Source organism: Dendropsophus ebraccatus, chromosome 3 (assembly GCF_027789765.1).
Source record: "Dendropsophus ebraccatus isolate aDenEbr1 chromosome 3, aDenEbr1.pat, whole genome shotgun sequence".
Taxonomy (NCBI): Eukaryota; Metazoa; Chordata; class Amphibia; order Anura; family Hylidae; genus Dendropsophus; species Dendropsophus ebraccatus.
In genome coordinates this window covers 53857971-53882867 of record NC_091456.1, presented here as the reverse complement: position 1 = coordinate 53882867, position 24897 = coordinate 53857971, and the positions used below count along the sequence as shown (strand labels likewise).

The 24897-nt window shown below is 44.9% G+C and overlaps 1 protein-coding gene across 3 annotated transcripts in view; it reads left to right on the top strand.

Annotated features, from left to right (window-relative positions):
* RMI1 (RecQ mediated genome instability 1) overlaps positions 1–24897 on the top strand; it is a 25872-nt gene extending 975 nt beyond the window's left edge. The window contains exons 1-3 of one of the 3 annotated variants that reach the window (XM_069961783.1): positions 30–120; positions 8965–9045; positions 22259–24897. In XM_069961783.1, the coding sequence (XP_069817884.1) occupies positions 9003–9045; positions 22259–23796 (1581 nt within the window). In that variant the 5' untranslated portion in view covers positions 30–120; positions 8965–9002 and the 3' untranslated portion in view covers positions 23797–24897. Of the gene's footprint in view, positions 1–29; positions 121–8964; positions 9046–22258 lie in introns of those variants that run through there. The other 2 variants (XM_069961784.1, XM_069961785.1) reach the window with 2 other exon arrangements.

Genomic DNA, 24897 nt, shown 5'->3' with positions numbered 1-24897 from the left:
AGTTCCTGCGCAGCCTGCGGCCCTGGAGTCCAATCGGCTGCTGCGGCTTGTATGCTGGCGCCTCGTGTGACCAGCGGCTGAGTGTATACACTGGCGGGACAAGGACGGGGCTAACAGGAGGTGAGAACCGTATGAAGTTCGCTCTGTGCCCCATCTAGTCAGTGTTCACACCGTGCAGTGGGCCAATAACGCAGCACAATCGCAGGGCGCCGTGTCTAATAAGTCATGAACAGTCTATTTCCCGTCTCTTAGAGGATGGAGGGTCCAGCACCTGGCACATTGTGTCCACGGGGATCTATCACTATGGGATATTGGAAGGTTCCTGGCTCATTCATATACTAATGGCTGATGGGACACAGGGGAGATGCAACCCCACTATGGCTGCCATCTCGTGTGCCAGAGGACCAAGCAGTTGTGTCCCGGGATGCCCTGTGCCCGATGACCGGACACCCCATGTGTAGTTGTGTCCCGGGATGCCAGATGACCGGACACCCCATGTGTAGTTGTGTCCCGGGATGCCCTGTGCCCGATGACCGGACACCCCATGTGTAGTTGTGTCCCGGGATGCCCGATGACCGGACACCCCATGTGTAGTTGTGTCCCGGGATGCCCTGTGCCCGATGACCGGACACCCCATGTGTAGTGTCCCGGGATGCCCGATGACCGGACACCCCATGTGTAGTTGTGTCCCGGGATGCCCTGTGCCCGATGACCGGACACCCCATGTGTAGTTGTGTCCCGGGATGCCCTGTGCCCGATGACCGGACACCCCATGTGTAGTTGTGTCCCGGGATGCCCTGTGCCCGATGACCGGACACCCCATGTGTAGTTGTGTCCCGGGATGCCCTGTGCCCGATGACCGGACACCCCATGTGTAGTTGTGTCCCGGGATGCCCGATGACCGGACACCCCATGTGTAGTTGTGTCCCGGGATGCCCTGTGCCCGATGACCGGACACCCCATGTGTAGTTGTGTCCCGGGATGCCCTGTGCCCGATGACCGGACACCCCATGTGTAGTTGTGTCCCGGGATGCCCTGTGCCCGATGACCGGACACCCCATGTGTAGTTGTGTCCCGGGATGCCCTGTGCCCGATGACCGGACACCCCATGTGTAGTTGTGTCCCGGGATGCCCGATGACCGGACACCCCATGTGTAGTTGTGTCCCGGGATGCCCTGTGCCCGATGACCGGACACCCCATGTGTAGTTGTGTCCCGGGATGCCCGATGACCGGACACCCCATGTGTAGTTGTGTCCCGGGATGCCCTGTGCCCGATGACCGGACACCCCATGTGTAGTTGTGTCCCGGGATGCCCTGTGCCCGATGATCGGACACTATAGATGAGCGAACCTGGAGCATGCTGGAGTCCATCCGAACCCGAACTTTCGGCATTTGATTAGCGGTGGCTGCTGAAGTCGGATAAAGCCCTAAGGCTATGTGGAAGTCATGGATATAGTCATTGGCTGTATCCATGTTTTCCAGACAACCTTAGAGCTTTATGGCAAGTTCAGCAGCCCCAGCTAATCAAATACTGAACGTTCGGGTTCGGATCAACCCGAACCCGGTTTGCTCATCTCTACCAGACACCCCATGTGTAGTTGTGTCCCGGGGTGCCCTGCGCCCAATGAGGATTCCCAGACACCCCATGTGTAGTTGTGTCCCGGGGTACCCTGCGCCCAATGAGGATTCCCAGAAACCCCATGTGTAGTTGTGTCCCGGGGTGCCCTGCGCCCAATGAGGATTCCCAGACACCCCATGTGTAGTTGTGTCTCGGGGTACCCTGCGCCCACTGAGGATTCCCAGAAACCCCATGTGTAGTTGTGTCCCTGCGCCCAATGAGGATTCCCAGAAACCCCATGTGTAGTTGTGTCCCTGCGCCCAATGAGGATTCCCAGACACCCATGTGTAGTTGTGTCCCTGCGCCCGATGACCGGACACCCCATGTGTAGTTATGTTCCGGGATGCCCTGCGCCCGATAAGGGCAGAGGCGTCCCTGGCACCCCATGAGTAGTTGTGTCCCTGCGCCCGATGAGGGTAGATGATTCCCGGACACGCCATGAGTAGTTGTGTCCTGGGGTGCCCTGCGCCCAATGAGGATTCCCAGACACCCCATGTGTAGTTGTGTCCCTGCGCCCGATGAGGGTAGACAATTCCCGGACACCCCATGAGTAGTTGTGTCCCTATTAAATAAAGGAGAAAATGAAAGCCCAGCTCCTCATGTAAAACCCTAAGGGCAGCTTCACACACACACTGCATCGCAGCGGATTTTCTAATGTGGATCTGCAGCAGATTTCATCTAAATAACAACACAGCATCAAATCTGCTGCGGATCCTGTACGTGTGAACGCACCCTAAGGGTAGCTTCACACGCACCGTATCGCAGCAGATTTGACTTAATGAATTAACTCAGCATTAAATCCGCACTGTCATGATGGTGCAGATTTGATGCTGTGATTATTCATTTAGTCAAATCAGCTGCAGATCCGCAGCATAAAATTATCCCTAAAACAGGGATAATGAGTGGTGCAGTGGATCTGTTCACCTTTGTGCGTATCAACCAGGTTGGGGTTGCCAATGTCGGTATTCTGTGCAGAAAGTGGAAGGTAGATGGGGCTGGGAAATCTGAGGACTGCTGAAGCTGGTCGTACATAAATGGGCTGCTCACTTAAAGGGGCCTGTGCAAAAAAGTGTAAAATGGGGGGAAAAAAGAAAAATATGGTACTTTTTTATCACACTTGTCCCCTGCGCCTAATGAGGGCAGAGGATTCCTGGACACCCCATGTATACTGTATGACTCTTTCCCTGGTGCTGTGGGGTGTCTCCACCTCTGAAATGTAAGATGTCAAAAAGACAATCCAGAGTATACACTGTAAAAGAAAATAACATCTAAGTGGATGTTGCGGTGTGCCATTCAGCAGAATCCGTTTCCCCTTACATTATAAAGAAAACAATAAATTGTAAGGTATACTTATGTTTGTATAAATGTGTGGGTGGCCACCTTGTGTACATCTAAACTAAACCTATTGCAGTGGAGACAAAAAGCACGACCCCAATCTAAGGCCCTGTTCATATGCAGATTTAGCCTCTTTTTATATTTAAAGATGATATTTTCTGTCAAAGTGTTTACCCCCTGAGCAGAACCAGACAGGCCTCAGTATGCCAGCTGGGGCTATTGGCATGTGTTGGCTCTGCCATTATGCAAATCATAGCCCAAAGTAGGGAGACACGTAGAAGAATAACAAGTATATATAAGATAAATAAATGTCAGCCAATCCCACAGAGGTTTTCAATGTTGCTGATCCTTTGTTCATGTGGTATATAAGTTGCTGCCCTCTCCCCATTTAAAGGGAACCTGTCACCCCGCGTGCTGGGGTGACAGGCTCCCGACCCCCCCGCTACAGCCCCCTATACTCACCTGATCCCGCCGGGTCCCGCTTCTGGATCCGGTCGGGTCACGGAGATATCAGCCGCTGCAGCCCGGCGAGCGCGCTGAGAGATGGACTCTCGCTGGACTCTCCGTTATTCTCTATGATCGTTGGACTCATCTCTCAGCGCGTGCCGGGCTGCAGCGGCTGATATCTCAGTGACCCGACCGGATCCAGAAGCGGGATCAGGTGAGTATAGGGGGCTGTAGCGGGGGGTCAGGAGCCTGTCACCCCGACACGAGGGGTGACAGGTTCCCTTTCATTAAAACAGTCAGCTAAACACTATTTGGTGTATGAGGCCAACTAGATATGGTCACAAGTCATTTAGGAGAGACTACCAGGTCTTTGTTCGGATCTATTGTTTGCACGCTATGGCCTGGTCTAGTCAGATACTTGAGAAGTTACACAGGGCTCCAGACTAAAAAATTTACCTGGGAGCCATTGGCTCCTAACCTGAAAAATTTAGGCGCCAAATAGAATATTTGGTCGCCAACATTTTAAACCATGTAAAATTAATGTTATGTTAAATGGGACTTACTGTGTGCAGAGGCCACAGCATCCTCCTCCTTTAGATCCTTTCTTTTCTTAGTTTGAAAACGTTCAACATGGAAACTTGCAACTTGACAACCATATACAGTCTGACTCAGTACTTCAGCTTCACTTGGCTAGCCTTTTAATGAGGCTTACTCTTCTGAACTTGAACTTAAAGGGAACCTGTCGACCCCCGTACCGGGGTGACAGGCTCCCAACCCCCCGTTAGAGCCCCCTATACTCACCTCATCTTCACCCCGCTTCTGAAGATTTTCGGGTCACGGAGATCTCAGCCGCTGCAGCTCGGCGTGCGCTGAGAGATGAGTCCAACGCTCATAGAGAATGACGGGAGAGTCCAGCGCTCCGTCATTCTCTATGAGCGTTGGACTCATCTCTCAGTGTGCGCGTCAGGCTGCAGCGGCTGAGATATCCGTGACCTGACCATCTTCAGAAGTGGGACCCGGCGCGATGAGGTGAGTATAGGGGGTTCTAACGGGGATTGGGAGCCTGTCACCCCGTCACCGGGGGAGACAGGTTCCCTTTAAAAGCTTGCAACAGTCTATACATACTGAGCTAGACTTATATATATATATATATATATAGATAGATATATCTCTCACCTAGTGACTAATGCAAGTGACCCCCTACAATACAGACACCTGAGGGGCCCTGATAATAATAATTGTGCATATATCTATCTCCCAGTGTCTGCAGCCAGTTTGCCCTACACCTATAGATGGCCCCCTCCCCTTATAGATGACCCCCTCTACCCCCATTATAGATGCCCCCTCCTCCCCCCCATTATAGATGCCCCCTCTCCCCCCCCATTATAGATGCCCCCTCTTCTCCCCCCCTTATAGATACCCCCTCCCCTTATGGATGACCCCCTCTACCCCCATTATAGATGCCCCCTCCTCCCCTCCATTATAGATGCCCCCTCCCCCCCCCCCATTATAGATGCCCCCTCTTCTCCCCCCCTTATAGATGCCCCCTCTCCCCCCCCATTATAGATGCCCCCTCTTCTCCCCCCCTTATAGATACCCCCTCCCCTTATAGATGCCCCCTCTCCCCCCCATTATAGATGCCCCCTCTTCTCCCCCCATTATAGATGCCCCCTTCTCTTCCCCCCATTATAAAGCCCCCCCCCCCTTTCCTCTATGCTAAGCAATATTTAAAAAAAACAAACACACAAACTCACCTGACAACCCGCTCCCCCGGCGATCCTCTTCTTCTTCGGGCGCTGTCCCCGGCTGATGCGCATCAGCCGCGCATCTTAAAGAGACAGCGCGCCGCCGCCGGGGCCAGTCGCAAATGGCGCCCAGATTAATAAATCTGGGCGCCATTTGCAAAATGTCAGTCGCATTGGCGACCATTTTGGTCGCCATCTGGAGCCCTGTTACAACTGGAAGGGTGAACACAAGGGCAACCATTATTATACCTGTAGTGCACTGAAAAGGGGGTTATACTGTAAGGGTCCATTCACACAGACAGGAGCTGTCGCAGGTTTGATGCTGCAGATATTAATTGTACAGTAACTAAATGATGGAACACAGCATTAAATCTGCTGCAGCTCCTGTATGTGTGAATGGACCCTTAATGTATTTTTAGACTTGGGGTCCTATTAGACAAAGTAATTCTTTGTTTTCTCAGAATAACGATAAACAATTATAAACGAGTGTTTTTGTGCAGGACCTGAAATCATTCACCATAATACATGGAACGAAAGTCGCTAGTTATGATCGCAGTTACAATAGTTTGTATGCGAATTATCCTAATAACGAATGAACGATGTGTATATACACAGACTGTTTGCGAACAGTTAATTATGACCTTGTGGTGAGCTCAGAAGATGCGAACGACGACATAAGAGCAAATTTTTGTTAGTTTGATGATATGATATAACGATTTTTTCCACTATGATCTTTCCGTGTAATAGGCGCCTAAGGGGCCTATTCCACGGAGCAATAATCGTCCGGTTCGGCCGATTATCGCTCCGTGGAATAGAGAGAACGATCAGCCGATGATCATGTTATCGGCTGATCGTTCATTTAGGTTCAAACCTAAAATCATCGGTCGCCACCCGCGCATCGCTACGTGGTGCCCGACGATTTCACAAACATCATACATTACCTGTCCAGGCACAGGTTTTATCCTTCTCCCGATCTCCGGGACCTCCACGGCCAGTGATTGGCTGAGCGATCCGTCAGTTCAGTCAAGCCTGCTCCGAAGCTGATGCTGCCGCGCGGGACCGGGGGAAGTAGAAGCCCTGCAGCCTGGTGAGGTAATGTATGAATCAAGGGCTGCAAGGACATCGGTAACAATGTCCCTGCAGCCCTCGCTAACGATTGTCGGGAATAGGCCCAGTAAACGAGCGCTTATCTAGCAGATTGGCGCTCGTTTACATCGTTGATCGTGCCCTGCTTGGCCCATGGAATAGGACCCTAAGACTTTTATCACAGGTTCTTAAAGAGGATTTACCATCAGGTACACTCTCTTTAAAGGGGTTATCCATCGCTACAAAAACATGGCCACTTTCCGCCTACTGTTGTCTCCAGTTTGGGTGGGGTTTTGAAACTCAATTCCATTGAAGTAAATGGAGCTTAATTGCATACCGCACCTGAACTGGAGACAACAGTAGGGGGAAAAGTGGCCATGTTTTTGTAGCGCTGGATAACCCCATTAAAATTACACATGCATTGAACGGCGCCGCTGTATTCATGGTCACTTGTGTGCCGGCCCACCCCCAGTGGGAGGAGGCCCCTGCCCCTCCATGATGCGGCTCCATTAGAATGAATGGGCCACGGTTCAAAAAAAGGGCCGCGGGACTGGCTCGGTGCCGTCCGATTCATGTGTAATTTTAAAAAGAGTGTACCTAATGGTATATCCTCTTTAAAGGCACACGTGTACTGCTCGTAGAAAGTGTTAAATTAAATCCACTGTTCATAAACAAAGCCCATATGTATTTTACCCTGCGACTGCATCTACTACAAGAGAGCAATGGCTTATAGATCATACAGGAAATCCGCCTCTGTGCTAAAACAGAATCTCATCTGGAAGGCTGGATAAATGCTGGACAGCCCCCCCCCCCATAAGAAAGAGTAAAAGCTAGCTTTTTTCCTTCAGTAGGGGAGATACTTTTACATTCTGAAGGGCCGATAAGTGGTGGCGTACCACCCTCACGCATGCTAATGGTTTTCGATTAAGTAGACATTAATGTGGTGGTAGATCCTATTGAAAATTGCATTTGTATTAACTAGAACCTAACGTCAATGACCATCTTTGTTCTTTGTCTGCATACATACCACAACTACTACTTCCATCAATTCAGGGCACTCTTAAGCTGTTTAGACATGATGGGCATTGTAGTTGTGTGAGGGCCGGAGGGTGGTGCACCCATGGTAGGGCTGGGCGGTATACTGCAAAAATACTGATACCGTCTCTGGCGTCGGTTAACTGACCTCAACTTTGCCAGGACTGTATCAGTGGTATATTTGTAACTCCTTGTTTAAGGAGCTCGGCCTGTCAGCGCAACAGCCACCCGCACCCGTCCTAGTCGCGTCCTGTCAGATCGCCCCCGGCTGTCAGTACAATCACGCCCTGCAAATGGCAACAGAGCACCAGTCGTCTAGCCTCCTGGCCGTCTTCCTGGTCCTCTGTTGTCAGTGTGAGGCTCCAGTTTGAGTGTCGCCCGATGGGACACACTGGGGCATGCTATCAGCTGTACATATGGAAGGTGCAGCAGCTCCTTCCTGCGGACGTGCACAGGTTTTGTGACTGTGAGCTGTCACTACCTCGCAGGAAGGAGCTGCTGTACCTGCTCCGGAGACTGGAGGAAGGAAGCAGCTACCAGCACCTGCAGATCCTCTTCTCCTTCTGAGTGCTCAGGTACTGGAGCTGCTGTGTGCCCTGAGCCTGCCCCTGGTCTCTGCCTGAGCTGTGAGTGCTTATATACTGTATGGTCATACACCCCTATCCCTATATGCCCCTATCCCTATAACCCCCCCTGTATAGTCATACACCTCTATCCCTAAAACCCCCCATATAGTCATACACCTCTATCCCTATAACCCCCCCTATCCTATTGTGCCCCCTGTATAGCGCCATACCCCTATCCCTATGTGCCGCCTGTATAGTAATACAACTCTATCTGCCCCTCCCTGTATAGTAATAAACCTCTATCTGCCCCACCATCCCTTTATGCCCCCTGTATAGTAATACACCCCTATCCACCGCTCCCTGTATAGTAATACACCCCTATCCTCCCCCATGCCTATTTGACCCCCTGTGTATACGTGTCCTGTAGTGTGTACATAGCTGTATACCTGTATATACATGTCCAGGTTTCTGCTGAGACCCTCTAATAATAACAAATAATAATAATGACAAAAGACTATATTGCCCAGCCTTGTGTTGCTGCTCAGTGAGGTTTTTTTTTCCCCTCTTCACTTTTTAGAATCAAAATATCGCCAATTTATCATGTCAAGTGGGTGTGGCTTGCAAAAAGGGGCATGGCTTGCAAAAGGGTGTGTCAGAATTATCATTCTATTATCATTACCCCACCATATTGATTTAGGCCAATATCGCCCAGCCCTAACCCATGGTCTATACAGCGCTTTCTGCCATGGGGTTTTAAGAATAATAGAGGAGACTTATCACACCGTTCCCTACAAGCAATCACAGCTCCACTTTCATTCTACCAGAGCAGTATGAAGACAGAAAGCTCATCTCTGATTATTTTATATGGGCAGAAAAGACAATCTTACTAAATTTGCAATGTGTGTGAAGTAAAGCAGCTGTAGCAGACAGTCTGCTGCACCTTCTCCTCGGGGGGATAAGTAAGTTAGCCTGTTTGACTGCATGTACATAGGGCTCTAAGCTTGATTCCCAACCCTACTCCCATATGTTTCAGTCAAGTTACGTATTATGTTACATATTGTTTAAGAATTGTTGGTGTTTTCTTTCCTAATTTTAGCATTCTTATTTTAAAATCTTGCTTTTTTCATTCAGCTTTTTAAACGAAGCAAATACTTTTGTCTATTGGAAGGATGAGAGAACGAGAAAGTGATCTATACAGAATAACAGCGAAAGGTGACACCAATATATAGAGAATACAATGGCAGCTTAGCCCTCCCTCCACTATACAATGACATTGACACAGAGCATGCTTAGAAATCTACCCCATTCACAGAATAGGGTCTGGGGATGTACACTGTGCCTATGTTGATAAAGCTTGCCGTAAAGCATATCACCAAATGGTATTGAAAACAGCTCAGGCAAGATGGCTGCCCCATAATAATGGGGGTCACGTTGTTGTCTCAGTACCAGTTGCTTGTCGCAGCTGTTGAATTGTGGCCTTGCCCATAGCAATTGCATTTTTATTACAGGATGGCTTTATCTATGGCACCCAGAGATAGGGTACTCCTGGCATGGCTGATAAGTAGAAGGTTAAGGAGACGACGAGCCATTGAGGAGGAGCAGATGACCCCAAGACTTCTGGTGCAACCTAATGTGTCCTTGAACGCCAAAGGTCACTTTGCTACCCTCTACCAGGACCTCAGACAGCATCCTGAGAAGTTCTCCCAATTCTGTAGGATCTCAATCAAGATGTTTGACAAGCTTCTGGAGGAGCTGCACTTAGGTTTGACCCTGCAGGACACCAGCTCTGAGCATAGCATACTACCTGAGGAGCGTCTGCTGATCACTCTGCGGTGAGCACATTTTGCAACCTATTTTTAAAATATGTTAAGGCTATGTTCCCTCACAGTATTTTTGCTCTGTATTTTGCAACCAAAACCAGGAGTGGATTGAAAACACAGAAAGGCTATGTTCACACAATGTTGAAATTGAGTGGATGGCCGCCATTTAATGGCAAATCTGTTATTTTAAAACAATGGCTGTTTTAATAACAGCCGTTATTTGCCAGTAATGGCGGCCATCTACTCAATTTCAACAGTGTGTGTGAACATAGCCTTTCTGTGGTTACAGTCCACTCCTGGTTTTTGTTGACAAATACTGAGCAAAAATGCTGAGTGGGAGCATAGCCTAAAGGTGTACCCCAGCAAAAAAAAATTCTTTCAAATTAACTCTATATAGCCAAAGGATTCCAACAGCACTCTCCAAGTATTTTTAACATGCAGATCTATTCCATCCAAATGTTATGTGCAGCACAGCAAAAAAAGCAAACAATGTTTCATCCGTCTCTCACCGTAATTTTCAAGCTATCTGACTGCTGCTTACATTTCTGTTGATTTCAAATTAACTAATTATACATATTTGCAATTTACTTCTATTAAAAAAATCTTAAGTCTTCCAGTACTTACCAGCTGATGTATGTCCTGCAGGAAGTGGTGTATTCTTACCAGTCTGGAAAGCAGGAGAGGATTTCTCTAGGGATTTGCTACTTCTCTTGACAGTTCCTGTCACAGACAGAGGTGGCAGCAGAGAGCACTGTGTCAGACTGGAAAGAATACACCACTTCCTGCAGGACATACAGCTGCGGATAAGTACTGGAAGACTGGAGATTTTTTGTTAGAAGTAAATTACAACTCTCTGGCACTTTCTGACACTAGTTGATTTGAAAGAAAACTATTTTGCTGGTGTCCCCTTTAATAATAATAATAATAATAATAATAATAATAATAATAATAATGCTATTTTATTTTTTATTTTTTATTTTTGGTATAAAAAAAAACTTTGTATAACAATTATATTTCTTTCTCTCTCATTATATATTTATATAAATAATCCCCTTCCCTCTTTTGCAGATTCTTGGTGACTGGTAATTCTTTTGAGTCACTTCATCTAGAGTTTTTACGCTGCAAATTCACCATTGCTGGAATAATTAGAGCAACATGTGACCTCATTTGGGAAAGACTGCACGCAACAGTGATGCCCACACCCACCATGGAGGCTTGGCTGGACATTGCTTCCCGTTTTGAAGTAACCACACAGTTTCCAAATTGTGTGGGGGCCTTAGGTGGGAAACACATTCGGGTTAGGATGCCACCAAAAAATGGATCCGGGTCTGACAAGGAGAAGAAGTACTTCTCAGTGGTATTGCTGGCATTGGCGGACAGTCAATATAATTTTGTAGCGGTACACACCGTGACTGATGAGAGCACAGCGGACGCTAGGGTCTTAAGTGTAACTAGGGAGGGACAACAGATTCTGACAACTCAGTTGTCCCTTCCTAACCCCAGACCTTTGCCTGGGACCACAGGCTCTCCAGTGCCCTTTGTTATTGTGGCAGATGAGGCCTTTGCAGTGACTACTAATGTTCTCCAGCCATTTCCTGAGCGAGGACTGGACACTAGAAGACGTATCTACAATAATAGACTCTCCCGGGCACGCCATTATGTTAAATGTGCATTTGGAATCCTCAGCAGCAAATGGAGGGTGTTCCTGAGAGCATTACAGCTGGATGTTGTTATGGTGGAGTCAATCATAAAGGCATGCTGTGTCCTACATAACTATATACGTGTCCAAGAGGCTATTGAGGTTCAGGAGAACATGACCACCACAGAAAGAGTTGATGAGTGGTTTGACGAAACGCCGGATATGTCTGCAATCCAGGTCAGGGACGTGTTTGCAGATTACTTCATGTCACCTGAGGGTGCAGTCCCCTGGCAGATTTCTTCTGGAACGGGTGGACAATGAACTGTTACCAGTTACTTAGCTAGTTTGATTTGTGTAAATTTTTATTTATTATTTTTATTTATTTTTAAATGTATTATTAATTTAAATTCTGTTTAATTAAAAAGTAAAATAAAATAAAGTTGTGATACACGGTCAACAGATCTGCAGTTTTCCTTTATTCATATAGGCCCCATGACCTATTTTACTTGTCTTTCAATAAAACAAAAACAAAACACATTATATAAAATAAAATATTCTAAAGTCTTAAAGGAGAAGTCCGGACATGTGAAAAATTTTTCAAACGGCAGGGGGGGAACATAACAAACAATCCCAACTCACCTATCCTCTTACCTCTTCAGCTCTGGATTGCCGCTCCAGGACCCCTGCCCAGCTAGGAGATCTCCTGCAGAGCTGACGTCACACTTCAGTTGATGGACTGCTTGCTCAGCCAGTCAGTCACTGGCTGAGTGCGCCATCCATCGGACAGGACAGATATTTTCCCTTGAGCTGTGATGTCATCAGAACTGAGTTGGGAGCCTTCCAGCGGGGGTCCCTGAGCCCGTCACGTGGTGCATCATGGGCACAAGGGGAAGTAAGTAATGATTGATTGTCCTGTTCTCCCCTGCCCTGGCAACTGTGAGATTATTCAAATGGACAGACTTCTCGTTTAATAATCAACAAAATCTTTCTTATTTCTGCCAAACAAGACTCTGCTCACACTCTGTTTTGGGGTTTCCATTAAACAGTCCATTATATTTTGAAAATGGGTATAGGGCAGTTTCCAGCACTTCATGTAAGAAATGCTGGAGCCCGATGAACCCCAGATTAGCTGCGCTTGTCCCAAGATTAAGTTGGGAACAGGGTGCTGAGCCATTGCGGATTTCCCTAGCCCTGATCGACAAATCTCTCCCTATATGCAAACTGGAAAAGATCTGTAATTTAGGACCGGGGACCATCCTGATGACTTCGAACCTTATCCCCGGCTAAAGATAATGACGACTATAAAACGGCACAGCCATTCAGAGTGGATCATAAATCAATGATAGGTAAACATTTTAGTGTTTCATGCTGGCCTTCATTTGAGCAGTATAAAAATAGTGTTAGGTTCCCTTAAAGGGTAGCTTCACACGTACCGGATTCACAGCAGATTTCACTCTGCGAGTTTGCAGCGAAGTCTGCTGCGAATCCTGGTAGTGTGATTTTTAATGGGGTTACATACCCGCAGCGGAATTTCCGCTCCTGTTGGTCCCACTCAGCCAATCAGTGACTGCGGAGGGGCCCTGCACTGATTGGCGGAGCAGGACTGTCGGGAGCCTCACATGCAGCTGCGGCACTGAGCAGGTAATGTATGTTGCAGGGGGTTAAAGGGCCGGGTTACATACTCGCAGCGGAATGAAAATGCTGCGGGTATGTAACCCCATTGAAAATCACAATACCAGGATTTGCAGCGAATTTCACTGCAAACTTGCAGCGTGAAATCCGCTGCGGATCCGGTAAGTGTGAAGGCACCCTTTAAGATTATATGTCGCCAGAACAGAGCTAAACACAAATCCACTAAATAACATTAAGCAGTATTGAATGGGAAAATGGTTGAAGCATAAGAACTCGTAAGAAGAGAAGTATGATGTTGGCATTGCTATTACTATTACTACCCATTACTATTGAACAGAAAACGTTATATATTTCCATTGCTCAAATAATGTCATAAAATTCCATGACTGTAGATCTCAGAAGTCGGTGAGAAAAGGCAGCCGTCCTCCCACTGTCAGGCATTTTGCTTTGGTTGCCATTGCAACAGGGATGCAGAACATGAATTGGTTCCCGTAGCCTCGGCTCTGGGAAATGTGAAGAAACTCCTCATTTTCCATAAAGCATCAGTCACATAACGGTGAACCATAGCAAATGTCTCCAAAAAGGGTTTCTGATGAGACTGGAAAATCATTTCAGCCATTCAGACATTGTTGGCTTGTCTGACATTTCATCAGTCAGTAATGTAGAATAAATAGTTGCTTCAAACATTCTATCTTTATTATGCCTCCCACACAAAGGTATTGTATAATCACTAATTCCTTGAAGCTGTAGACAGGCACAATTTGCCTATTTGCATATGTTTCAAATGTATCCGTGAGCAGATGTTATAAAAGCAATGCTGGTTTATGTAAAATATACTTTTGTTTATAAAAAAAAAAAAATTCAGACAATGTGATTGGCTCATGGGCTGAAATGTCAAATATTATTTGGCATTTAGTTTTTATTTATTTAAGCTATTGGAGCCCTTAGGCCACATTTTCAAATTAAATAAAATCCTGCAGAATTTCCAGGTGAAAATCCTCAGTGGGTTAGGATGCCATGCGTGGGGCAGAGGTTGTACAGATGTTGACCACATGGTGCTGATTTTTCAGAGATTGACCCGCCGTGCGGATTTGTAGATTTACTTCGGCTCAATTTCTGTTGCAGAAAGTTGACATTAAGGGTTATCCAGTGCTACAAAAACACGGCCATTTTCTTTTACAGACAACATGACTCTTGTCTCCAGTTCAGGTGCAGTTTGCAATTAAAGTGACACTGTCACCCCCATTTTTCATTTTTTCATCTTTAAAAATGTTTAAATCACTAATTTTGCTCTATCCATACCTTAGTTCACATGTTTAATCATGGTGCTGGTTGATGAGAAAACTGAACTTTGATGAACTTGTTATTGCGCCACTGGACGGGGCTTAGCTTCTAAAGCGCAACATCGCTCCGCCCACTACACCGCCATTAACCCTGCCCCCTTGGCTAGGTCATCTCTCCAGGCCGCCGCTCCTACTTGTTTGGCCCTCCCAGCCTTCACCTGGATGTCGGGACGTGCGCGGCCACATCACCCAGCATAATGCGCGTGCGGCCCCGTTATTTATCGCGTGCCCGCGGATATAAGCAGGCGCCGGCATGATGGGGCTGTCTGAATGCCCGTCTGTGTCCTGATGCCCCCTGAGCTCTCGCTGTGGCTGTGAAAGTCTCCTCACAGCCAGCAGGGAGGCGCTGAGTTAGTGCGCAGTGCAAGCACGACGGCCGCATTGCGCCTGCGCACTAACTCAGCGCCTGCACAGCCCAGCTGTGGACGGACCCGGCACTCACCCAGTGCGCCTGCGCGAGAAATGACGGGGCCGCACGCGCATTACGCTGGTTGATGTGGCCGCGCACGTCCTGACATCCAGGTGAAGGCTGGGAGAGCCAAACAAGTAGGAGCGGAGGCCTGGAGAGATGACGTAGCCAAGGGGGCGGGTTCAATTGCAGTGTAGTGGGCGGAGCGATGTGGCACTTCAGAGGCTAAGCCCCGCCCAGTGGTGCAATAACAAGCTCATCAAAGTTCAGTTTTCTCATCAACTAGCACCATGATTAAACATGTGAAACAAGGTATGGATAGAGCAAAATTAGTGATTAAAACGTTTTTAAAGATGAAAAAATTAAAAATGGGGGTGACAGTGTCACTTTAAGCTCCATTCACTCTAATGGAACTCAGCAGCCCAACCCCGCCCAAGCTGGAGACAAGAGTGGGGTGCTGGATACCCACGCTGGATAACCCCTTTAAGGGCATGTTTACTGAATGTCATTTTGCAAGTATACACAATAGCACTAGGTGTGCACCACCCAGTAAAAGGAGTAATGTTGCTCAGGGTGCCATAGAAATAAATTATTCTACATTAAAAAAGCAAAGCACCACGCCTACTATAATGAAATAGCTATATTTAAAGGGAATCTGTCAGCTACAATTCCACAATGTAGAAAAATGCTTTTATTATATAGTAAGAAGCTTTCCTGAGCTCCTGAAGTGCAGCAAGCTGTACTCTCCTCACTCCCCCCTGCTATACCTGACCCTGCTTGGGACTCTGCTTCCAGGTGTCAATCAAGCAGGGAGGGGGGAGAGGAGATATTACACCTTGCAGCTATTCAGGTGCTTAGAGAAGCCTCTGACTCCTAGTACCAGAGAATGAAAGTATTTGTCTATATGTGTTTCCTTGTCCTAACAACTATCTATCAGAGTTTGTGTTTGACGACGTGAATTACAGCTGACAGATTGCCATTAAAAAAGGGGCTATATATTTTGGCTATGTTCCCATGATGGGACTTTATTGGGAAAGGTGGCTGTCTATTAAAGGGGTACTCCAGCATTAGAAAAACATGGCTGCTTTCTTCCAGAGACAGTACAAGTCTTGTCTCCAGTTTGGGTGGGGTCTTGCAACTCTGTTCCATTGAAGTGAGTGGAACGTAATTGCAATGTTCACACATTAAGGAATATGTACCGAAACTTCAAGCAGAGGCCGCGTGGCCTTTACGCCTGTGTCATTGACTGTGATTGGCTGAGCGGGACGCCAGTGAGCCGGGAGCCTAAGAAGCAAGCAGGAGCGCAGCCAGGTTACATATTAGTCTGGCAGCAGTGGGTTACATGGGAAGAGGCTTTCCATACTAGCAGCGGAATGAAAAAACCACTGCGAGTATGCAAAGCCATAGACAGTACGACAGTATGATTTTACTTTTTTGACAATCTTTTAAAGGGGTTATCCAGTGCTACAAAAACAAGGCCACTTTCTTTCAGAAACACGACTCTTGTCTCTAGTTCAGGTGTGGTTTGCAATTAAGCTCCATTCACTTCAATAGAATTGAGCAGCAAAACCCTGCCCAAGCTGGAGACAAGAGTGGTGCTGTCTCTGGAAGTAAGTGGCCATGTTTTTGTAGCGCTGGATAACCCCTTTAATACAAAGATGACATACTTTTGCCGCTATTATTTATGGGACCAATTATTTGTTCTTTTGCTACCACTAGGTGTATTTGCTACACAGATATTAGTAATATATAGTTTTATTTTAACCAAAATGTAAACGAAAGTATGAATCATACATTTTATTAAATGTATGTAAATTTGCCTCTATAATAACATTTATAGAACAGGTTGTTAGGCTCATGGTGACACCCAGTATGTATATATAATTTATTTCTTTGTACCAATTATACAAGAATAGGAATTATGTGTAAAAAATAGTTTGTGTGTCTTCATTGTATTTAAAAAAATTTTTTTAAACCCATAACGTTTGCAAGTCTCAACTGTAAATATAACAAAAGACAACTCTAGGATTCCCTAAAGGGGTTATTTAGGATCAGAAAAAAAAATTGGATTTCTTCCGGAAGCAGCACCATTCTTGTCCTCAGTCTGTTTATGGTATTGCAGCCCAGTTCCATTGGAGGTAATGGAACCCGGTTGTAATATTACACACATCCTGACAGCAGATGTGACTGGTTTTGGAAGAAACCTGCTGAGTTTTTGTAATCCTGGATAATCCATTTAATGGACTCCAAAGGGTCACTGTCGTTATAACTTTCAACATTTAAATCCACAGTAGATGTGATATATAGCAAGTTTGAAATATACATTCATTATTTTTTTGTTATGCTGCTGTAAAACAAAGCCGAAATTACCAAAAAATCTAGGTCCGGTCTCCTGAAGGCAGATTTTCTGGTTTCTCATGGTAGAAAAAAACAAACAAAAACGAAAGGAATTCCGGCCAGTACAGAGAGTCACAGCTTAATGTGTCCATCAATCACATGGCTGCCTTCTCTCTGTGAGCGCTCAGATGGCCTGGGATACACAGGACTTCCTAGTTTCTGGCTGTTACTGTTTTTTGAGAAAATGAGTCAGAAAACAGGAAGTGCCGCTTTTTTCCTGATGACTAAAAAAAATAAATAATGACTGTAAATTGCAAACTTGCTTTATATCACATCTACTGTTGATTTAGAGTTTGAAAGTTATAACAACAGTGACACTTTCAGGGTAAATTCACACGAGCGGATCCACTGCGAGTTTTCCGCAAAAAATCGAATCTAATCCGCAATGACCAAACGTGCGCACGTTTGGTCATCGCAGATTAGATGCGATTTTTTGCGGGAAATTCGTAGCGGATCTGCCTGTGTGAATTTACCCTAAATGACATGAGGTTTCTCTGATTTGTGTTGTTAGGGCAGGACTGCAGCTATATATATTACAGATTTGGTGCTGTTCCTGACTACCTGGGCCTCTTCTGTGCACATGTGATCAGAATGCCTTATTGGTATGACACAGGTCCTCTGTAGCCCCTGTCTATGTCCTACTATTTCAGTGGAGGTCATCGAGGGATTAAGGCCTGTTTAGGACTTCACACTGAGCTATAGTGGCGTAATTTCAAGCAGGGCCTGTGCTGTGGACACCACTTGAAATTTCCGCCTGTCCTGTTGATTTAGTGAGATTTGTCGCGCGCCTCCGCTCTCCACTCAAAGAATTAACATGTCAATTCTTAAGGCGGAGAGCGAAGGTGCGCAAGAAATCCTATCTGTCACTATTCTACTTTAGATCATTCATCAGTGATATAAGTGCTACTCTATGGCTGCATCTATGTTTTCCAGGCAGTCTTCAGGGTGTATCCACCTTCACCAGACTGCAGGAGTCAAAGGCAGACAGTTCGAGTTTGTGCAAACCCAAACTTACTGTACCTGAACTTACATGACATTTGCTGCTGTAGCAAAGATGATGACGCCTTCGGTGATGATAGCATAAGTTGCAAAGGTAGCAACTAGGGATGGTCTGAACCAAGTTTGGTTCGGTTTCGTACGAACCCGAACCTTCGGTAATGATTCCCGCTGTCTGCCCGCTCCGTGGAGAGGGTGGATACAGCGGGAGGACCGCCTGGAAAACTGGGATACAGCCATAGCCATAGGCTGTATCCCAGTTTTCAGGGCGTTACTCCCGCTGTATCCACCCTCTCCATGGAGCAGGCAGACAGCGGGATTCTGCTGCCGAGCGTTCGGGTTCATACGAACCCGAACCTCAGCAGGTTTGGACCATCCCTAGTAGCAACAGACACCCCAGAGCCATATACATTTTTTGATTGCAGCTTGTACCTCCAGAAAGGTTTGTTTGCAGTATTGGTCTGATGCGTGCAGGAAAGATAATCCCATTGGCCTTAGTACCTGGACATTGGACTTTATATAGTTAATGGAAGTTACACAGTATTCAAGTGGGATTGTTAACCAGATTTTGGTTAATTTCCTTCTCCCTGTATTTACTCTTTAAGGCTATGTTCACACTATGTATATTTGAGGCTGTATATTTGAGGCTGTATAGCTACCAAAACAAGGAGTGGATTGAAAACACAGAAAGGCTCTGTTCACATAATGTTGTAATTGAGTGGATGGCCGTCATTTAATGGCAAATATGTGCTGTTATTTTAAAACAACGGCTGTTGTATTGAAATAATGGAAATTATTTACCGTTATATGGCGGCCATCCACTCAATTTTTACATCGTGTGGACAGAGCCTTTCTGTGTTTTCAATCCACTCCTGGTTTTGGTTGCTATGAGGACCAAATACAGCCTCAAATATACATAGTGTGAACCCAGCCTTATGTTGTATAGTTTATTACAAGCTGAACCAGGTATTTTTTCACAGATCCCCCCCCCCCCCCCATTGAGGATCCCTGTTTAAGGAATGCCTTGTAACACCTTGCACAGCCTGTGTTGCTTGCTCACCTATTTTGCATTGCATTCCGTTTGTTTGCTGTCCTCACCTATTCATAGTAAAGGCAACAATGCTTTTCTTATGTGTAAATCATTTGCTTTTGTAGAATCAAACATATGTAGATATATTCTGTTATTGGAATGCGACTGCTGGAAGTTGGGGTAAAAGAGCCCTGGGTCTGGACTGTTGGGAGTAATTGTTTGAATGTAGACTGTGAATGTATGTCCCGTTTAGCCCCCAGTCTAACCAAAATAACATGTATAGAATATTGCCTGTGCAGTTTTACACATGCCCATAGTACTGTCTACCGCAATTACAAACTTTATAAAATCACTAAGGAGCCTTGACCTTACAGACCGTACAGAAAATATGGAAATGGAAACACATTTAAAGTCTAGATGCATTTCAGTTTAAAAACATAGCTTAAGGTTTTAGGTTTTCCTTTAAATTGGTTTAATTGGTTCCAGCACCCACCAATAATTATCTACAGTACCCATATATTACATTAAAAAGTATCCAGTTTAATCTACAGTACATCAAGAACAGCACTATACTGTACAGGACATTATATACAAGAAACATTCAACAAAACCAGCAATTATAGTACAGTAGTCACTGACTTCTCACTCATCCTTTACTGTACAGAGCCCCCCCCATCCCAGCACTGTAACGCATGGGGTACACTGCCTGTACTACTACTGTACTGTATATGCACTTCATCAATCTTATACAGGACTGTACTGTATATACAACCTACAATTACAACAATGCTGGACAAAAATTCTCAATTTATAAATACTTTGTTACATACCAAAAGACATAGTTAAAAACATGTTAAAAAGGAAGCAGAAAATATACAAAACATACATCAGATGGTGTTACAAGGCAGTTATACATAAATGTATATTTATGTATTACTGCCTTGTAACACCATCTGATGTATGTATTGTATATTTTCTGCTTCCTTTTTAATGTTTTTAACTATGTTTTTTGGTTTTCAAAGAATGTTATTGATTTTTTTTTCAGAGTAAGGATATACAGCACAAAAGCCCAACATAGGCTGCAAGATAAGGCCCAACAGGGGCCAATTATACAAATACAATGCAGAAGTCTTAACAGTGTCCACCCAGTAAACATCAGCACTCAGTCACTCTTATAAGAAGTCCCAACCCCAGACTGCTTGACCTCATAACTAATGAAGTTTAAAGACAAACCACATAGAACAACTTCATACACATCACACGCACACCCACGAGACAGGGATGGGGGGGGGGGGCAGGGGGAAGGAGGGGAGACCAAAACCGTTCAACCTGTCCTCTATCCTTCATCCCAGGTAGGCTAATTTCTTAGTACCAGATGTCGGATCTAAATATGACATCCAGGGCTGCCAAACTTTAAGAAACATTTCCTCTTTATCACTGAGAATCGCATGGAGTCGGTCATTGACCATGATCCAATTCAATTTAGACTTGACTAAATCCAAGGGCACCAGTGCCTTTTTCCAAGAGGTTGCGATAGCAATCTTAGCCGCTAAGAACAAAAAGGATGCAAACCGTTGAGCATGTTTGGAGAGCCCTGGAATTTTCACATTTAGCAACGCATAGGAGGGTAACATCTTTACATTACATTCAGTTAGTGAAAATAACATGTTAAAAATCCTCCTCCAGAACCTTTTAACCTTCACACAGGTCCACCATGTATGATACATTGTCCCCTCCGAACCACAATTTTGAAAACAATTAGCTGAGTAATTAGGGACCATTTTTGCTATCCGAGCCGGGACTAGGTACCATCTCATGAATACCTTATAATTAGCTTCAACAAGGGCTGCATTGATGGAAAACCATAGCTGTATTCATAGCCATATCTTGCCATTCTCGCGTGGATTAACATTTATTTTTGTTAATTTTTTGGTATGTAACAATAAAGTATTGATTTATAAATTGAGAATTTTTGTCCAGCATTGTTGTAATTGTAGGTCGTATATATTGTTTTGATGCATATGGATAGTGGTGATTAAAAGTCCTAATTGGGTCACTCAGGACTGTACTGTATGTGAAGCCTCACCAGTGCTAAACCACGTACAACCCACCATCCACATTCGCAAAAACACTCAGATACCGAGTGCTTTAAGATTTGGTGTCCGAAAAGTGTTAGAGAAGCAAACTTTCCAGTTTGAGTTCCAAGCAGTTTGAGAACCGAGGTACCACTATGTGTGTGTGTGTATGTATATATATATGTAATATATATATATATAGTGTGTATATATATATATATATATATATATATATATAGGTAGAGGTATAGTAGCTGAGGGGAGTAGTAGTAGCGACGGTATCGTAGCTGAGGGGAGTAGTAGTATAGTGGATAATGGGTGTAGTAGCAGACAGATAGTAGCTTAGATGAGTAATCGTAGCAGGACACAGTACAGGTAGGTGTGGTGTGGGCGGGGCGCCATGCTGGCTCCTCGCCCACTCCGGTGATGGCATTGTCTGGGTCTCTCATGCTTCACTTGCCACTCTTCCTCTGGTTGCAACCTGCTTCAGGGAAGAAACGGATGCTGCAGCACTGTATCCAGTAGGGGGCATTCTTCCGGCCAAGCCAGACTGCATGTTCTTCATTACCAGAAAGAGTGTTTGACCTACCTGTAACCAAGCCGCCCAGGCCCTAAGTTCCGTCCCCTGCAGAACAGTATGTGCAATGATTTTTTTGTTTTCTTTTTGAAAAACAAATTTGCGAATTAAAAAAAAAAAGTGTGCCCCTCTAAGGGCAAATTAATCGGATTAATTAGTTTAATCGCCCATCCCTAACACATACGTACCTGTTTAGTTCCCTGTCGCCGCTATTCTGATGGTCCCTAATGGTCACTGCTACCTGGTGATGTGGCGGCAAGCACAAAATGACACTCACATGTTGTAGCAGTGAGCCTTTTCAACCAGTGATTGGCTGAGCAGCCACTTTGTGGAGATGTCTCCAGGTAGCTCAGATCAGCATGGACCATCAACCTCAGGATGGCAGTGGTTGGCAATTAGGCAGGTATCAGTTATTTTATTAGCATTGAATATAGTTAAGCATGAATATGGTTTTAGAGAGTTGCTTGGAGAAAAGTTCTCATAATTTTTATTTTTTCTGAATCTTAGGTTTAAAAATGAGTACATGTGGTACCAGAGTGAAAACATGGCTGTCATCAACATGGCATATTAAAGTTCCAGATCCATGGTTAGAGGCCTGCATTAACTGGATTCAAGAGGAAAATGGTGGTTCTTCTCTGACCCAGGCAGAAATCAATAAACAAGTTTTTGAACAATGGCTACTTACTGATTTAAGAGACTTGGAGCATCAAGTTCTACCTGCAGGTATCTTGAATTCCTTAAAATTTGAACTAAATGGGTTTTATGCGATACAGATGGATTCCTTAGTTGATGCCAGTCTGCCTGCTTACTCCCAACTACAAAAATTGAGAGGAAGGGAAAATGCAAATGACCAGGTTACGGCAACGACACAGGCGACTCAACATTCATGGGAGTCAAAGCCATCTCGAATGCTCATGCTACAGCTAACAGATGGAATTCAAAACATTCAGGGAATGGAGTACCAAACCGTGCCAGTGCTTCATGCAGGGCTTCCACCAGGAACAAAAATCCTGTTACAGGGGGTCATTTCATGCCGTTTAGGTGTACTTCTCCTAAAACCAGAAAATGTGAAAGTTCTTGGAGGTGAAGTGGAGGCTCTTGTGGCAGAATATTCACAAGATAAAGTTCTCTCTAGATTGATTGGTATGGAAGATACTTTGCCACAGCAACCACCAGTTCCAGCAAGGCCACAAGATACAATTGCACAAGAAATGGACTTATCCGATGAAGATCTACTAGCAAGTCTTAATGAGAATGAGGAATTGACAATGAACAATTATACAGTTCCTGAAAGTGGCTATTACAGTAGAAGTGAAAATTTAAGTCACACGTCAAGTACCTTGTCCATGGAACACCAGCAAACCCAAGTGTCGAATACTAGGCAAGGGCAGATCCCAGCTACAAATGGAAGTATTCAGACTACAAATAATATAGACGAGGTCTATGATTTAGATGATGAATTATTATTGGAGGAAGAAATACAAAGGGAATTGGAAGAGATGGCAGTGGAGCAGCCTCAGATCACGAACAATTCATCTGCAGAAATAGTTACATCTACAGCCATTCCTACCAGTGCTCCATCTACTAATGAAACAACAAGATCTGATGTAGTCTCAGGTCAACTTGATCGTCCTCCATTTACCTATTTGTCAGTTGTGTTGACTCACCCAAGTTCTGCTGTCAAAAAGGTTCAGTTAAAGTCCTTCATTGTGACTTTAAATGGAACTCTTACCAGTAGTAGTGGCTTCTGGAGTATAAAAGCCAAGATATCTGATGGTACTGGTTATCTAGACGTTGAGTTCAGCAATGATGTCCTCACAAAACTTATAGGTTTTTCAGTACCTGAAATGAAAAAGCTTAAAAAAGATCCATGCAAGCAGAATAAACTTTTAGATGGCCTTCAGAAGTGTCAGAGGGAGCTGACTGACTTCTGTGGGATCATGACCATTTCATATAACCCTACGACATATGAGGCTAGTGTGCTGGACTTACAAGAGGTCAGTGATGAGACCAGTGTGAGCTTAAGGAGACGGCTAAATCGGTAAATCAGGAATTGATGTGATTGCCTCCTCCCCATCTGGGCCATTTCAGCTGACTATTCATAAGTCTAATATGGCAGAGAATATGCTCTTTTGAAAAAAAAAAAAAGTTTAAAAAATTGTAAAAACTTTAATAGTAAAGAGAATTGAAATTTAAGGTGTTAAGGCTAGGGTCACACTGCATTTTTGCAGTCCGTTCTGTTTTTTTTTTTTTTTTTTTTTTTTAATCTCATCTGTGTTATGCAAAAAACTGATACATCCGTTTTGATCTTTTTTTCCATTGACTAAAAAAAATATTTAGTATGGGCAGGGGGTGATAACCTATACTTACAAGTCCCCATCCCCCGCACCACTGCTGCCAGGATTTTCCGTGTCACCCCCCTGATACGTCATCACGACTGATGGATTAGATGTCCCGCTCAGCCAGTGGCTAGGTTCACACACCGTCTGTTTTTGGCCGTTCAACAGACGTCATTTTGAGGCCAAGTACAATCCAAAATGATGGACGTCCAAAAAGATGGCAATCGAACGGCCACAAAAGAGACTGTGTTTGAACCTAGCCCATCAGTGACTGGGGCGGGACACTACTGACCGGCTCAGTGGGCTATCTCCCGCCCTTTCCCCCAGGTCGTGACATACATTTATGTTTGCATCATACAGAAATAAAACAGAAATAAAGCTTGTTCTGGTGTTTTTTTTTCATGGGTTATGCTTAATTTTTAAATGTGAAAAAGGACGCATTAATCTTGTATCTTCAGACCAAGAAACCAAACTGGTTTGGCAAGGTGCATGCAATAATTTTAAATACAATGGGAATGACAAAACAATACATATCAAACAAATGGAAAATGCAAGTAGTTTGTGAGTTTTAATGTTGTCAAGCGTAAATCTTTGGCTCCACAACATTTTCAAAATTGCAGCCCCCATCATGCCCTGACAGCTGCTGGACACAATGAAAGTTGTGGTCCTGCAATAGCTGGAGAACCACAGGTTTCATATGTATAGAGTATATTATTCACATATATTGGTGACTTGTTTATAATGCCGATATTCATGTTTTGCTTTGTGCCTTTATGTTAAACCCAATAAAGTATTTTTATAGCACTT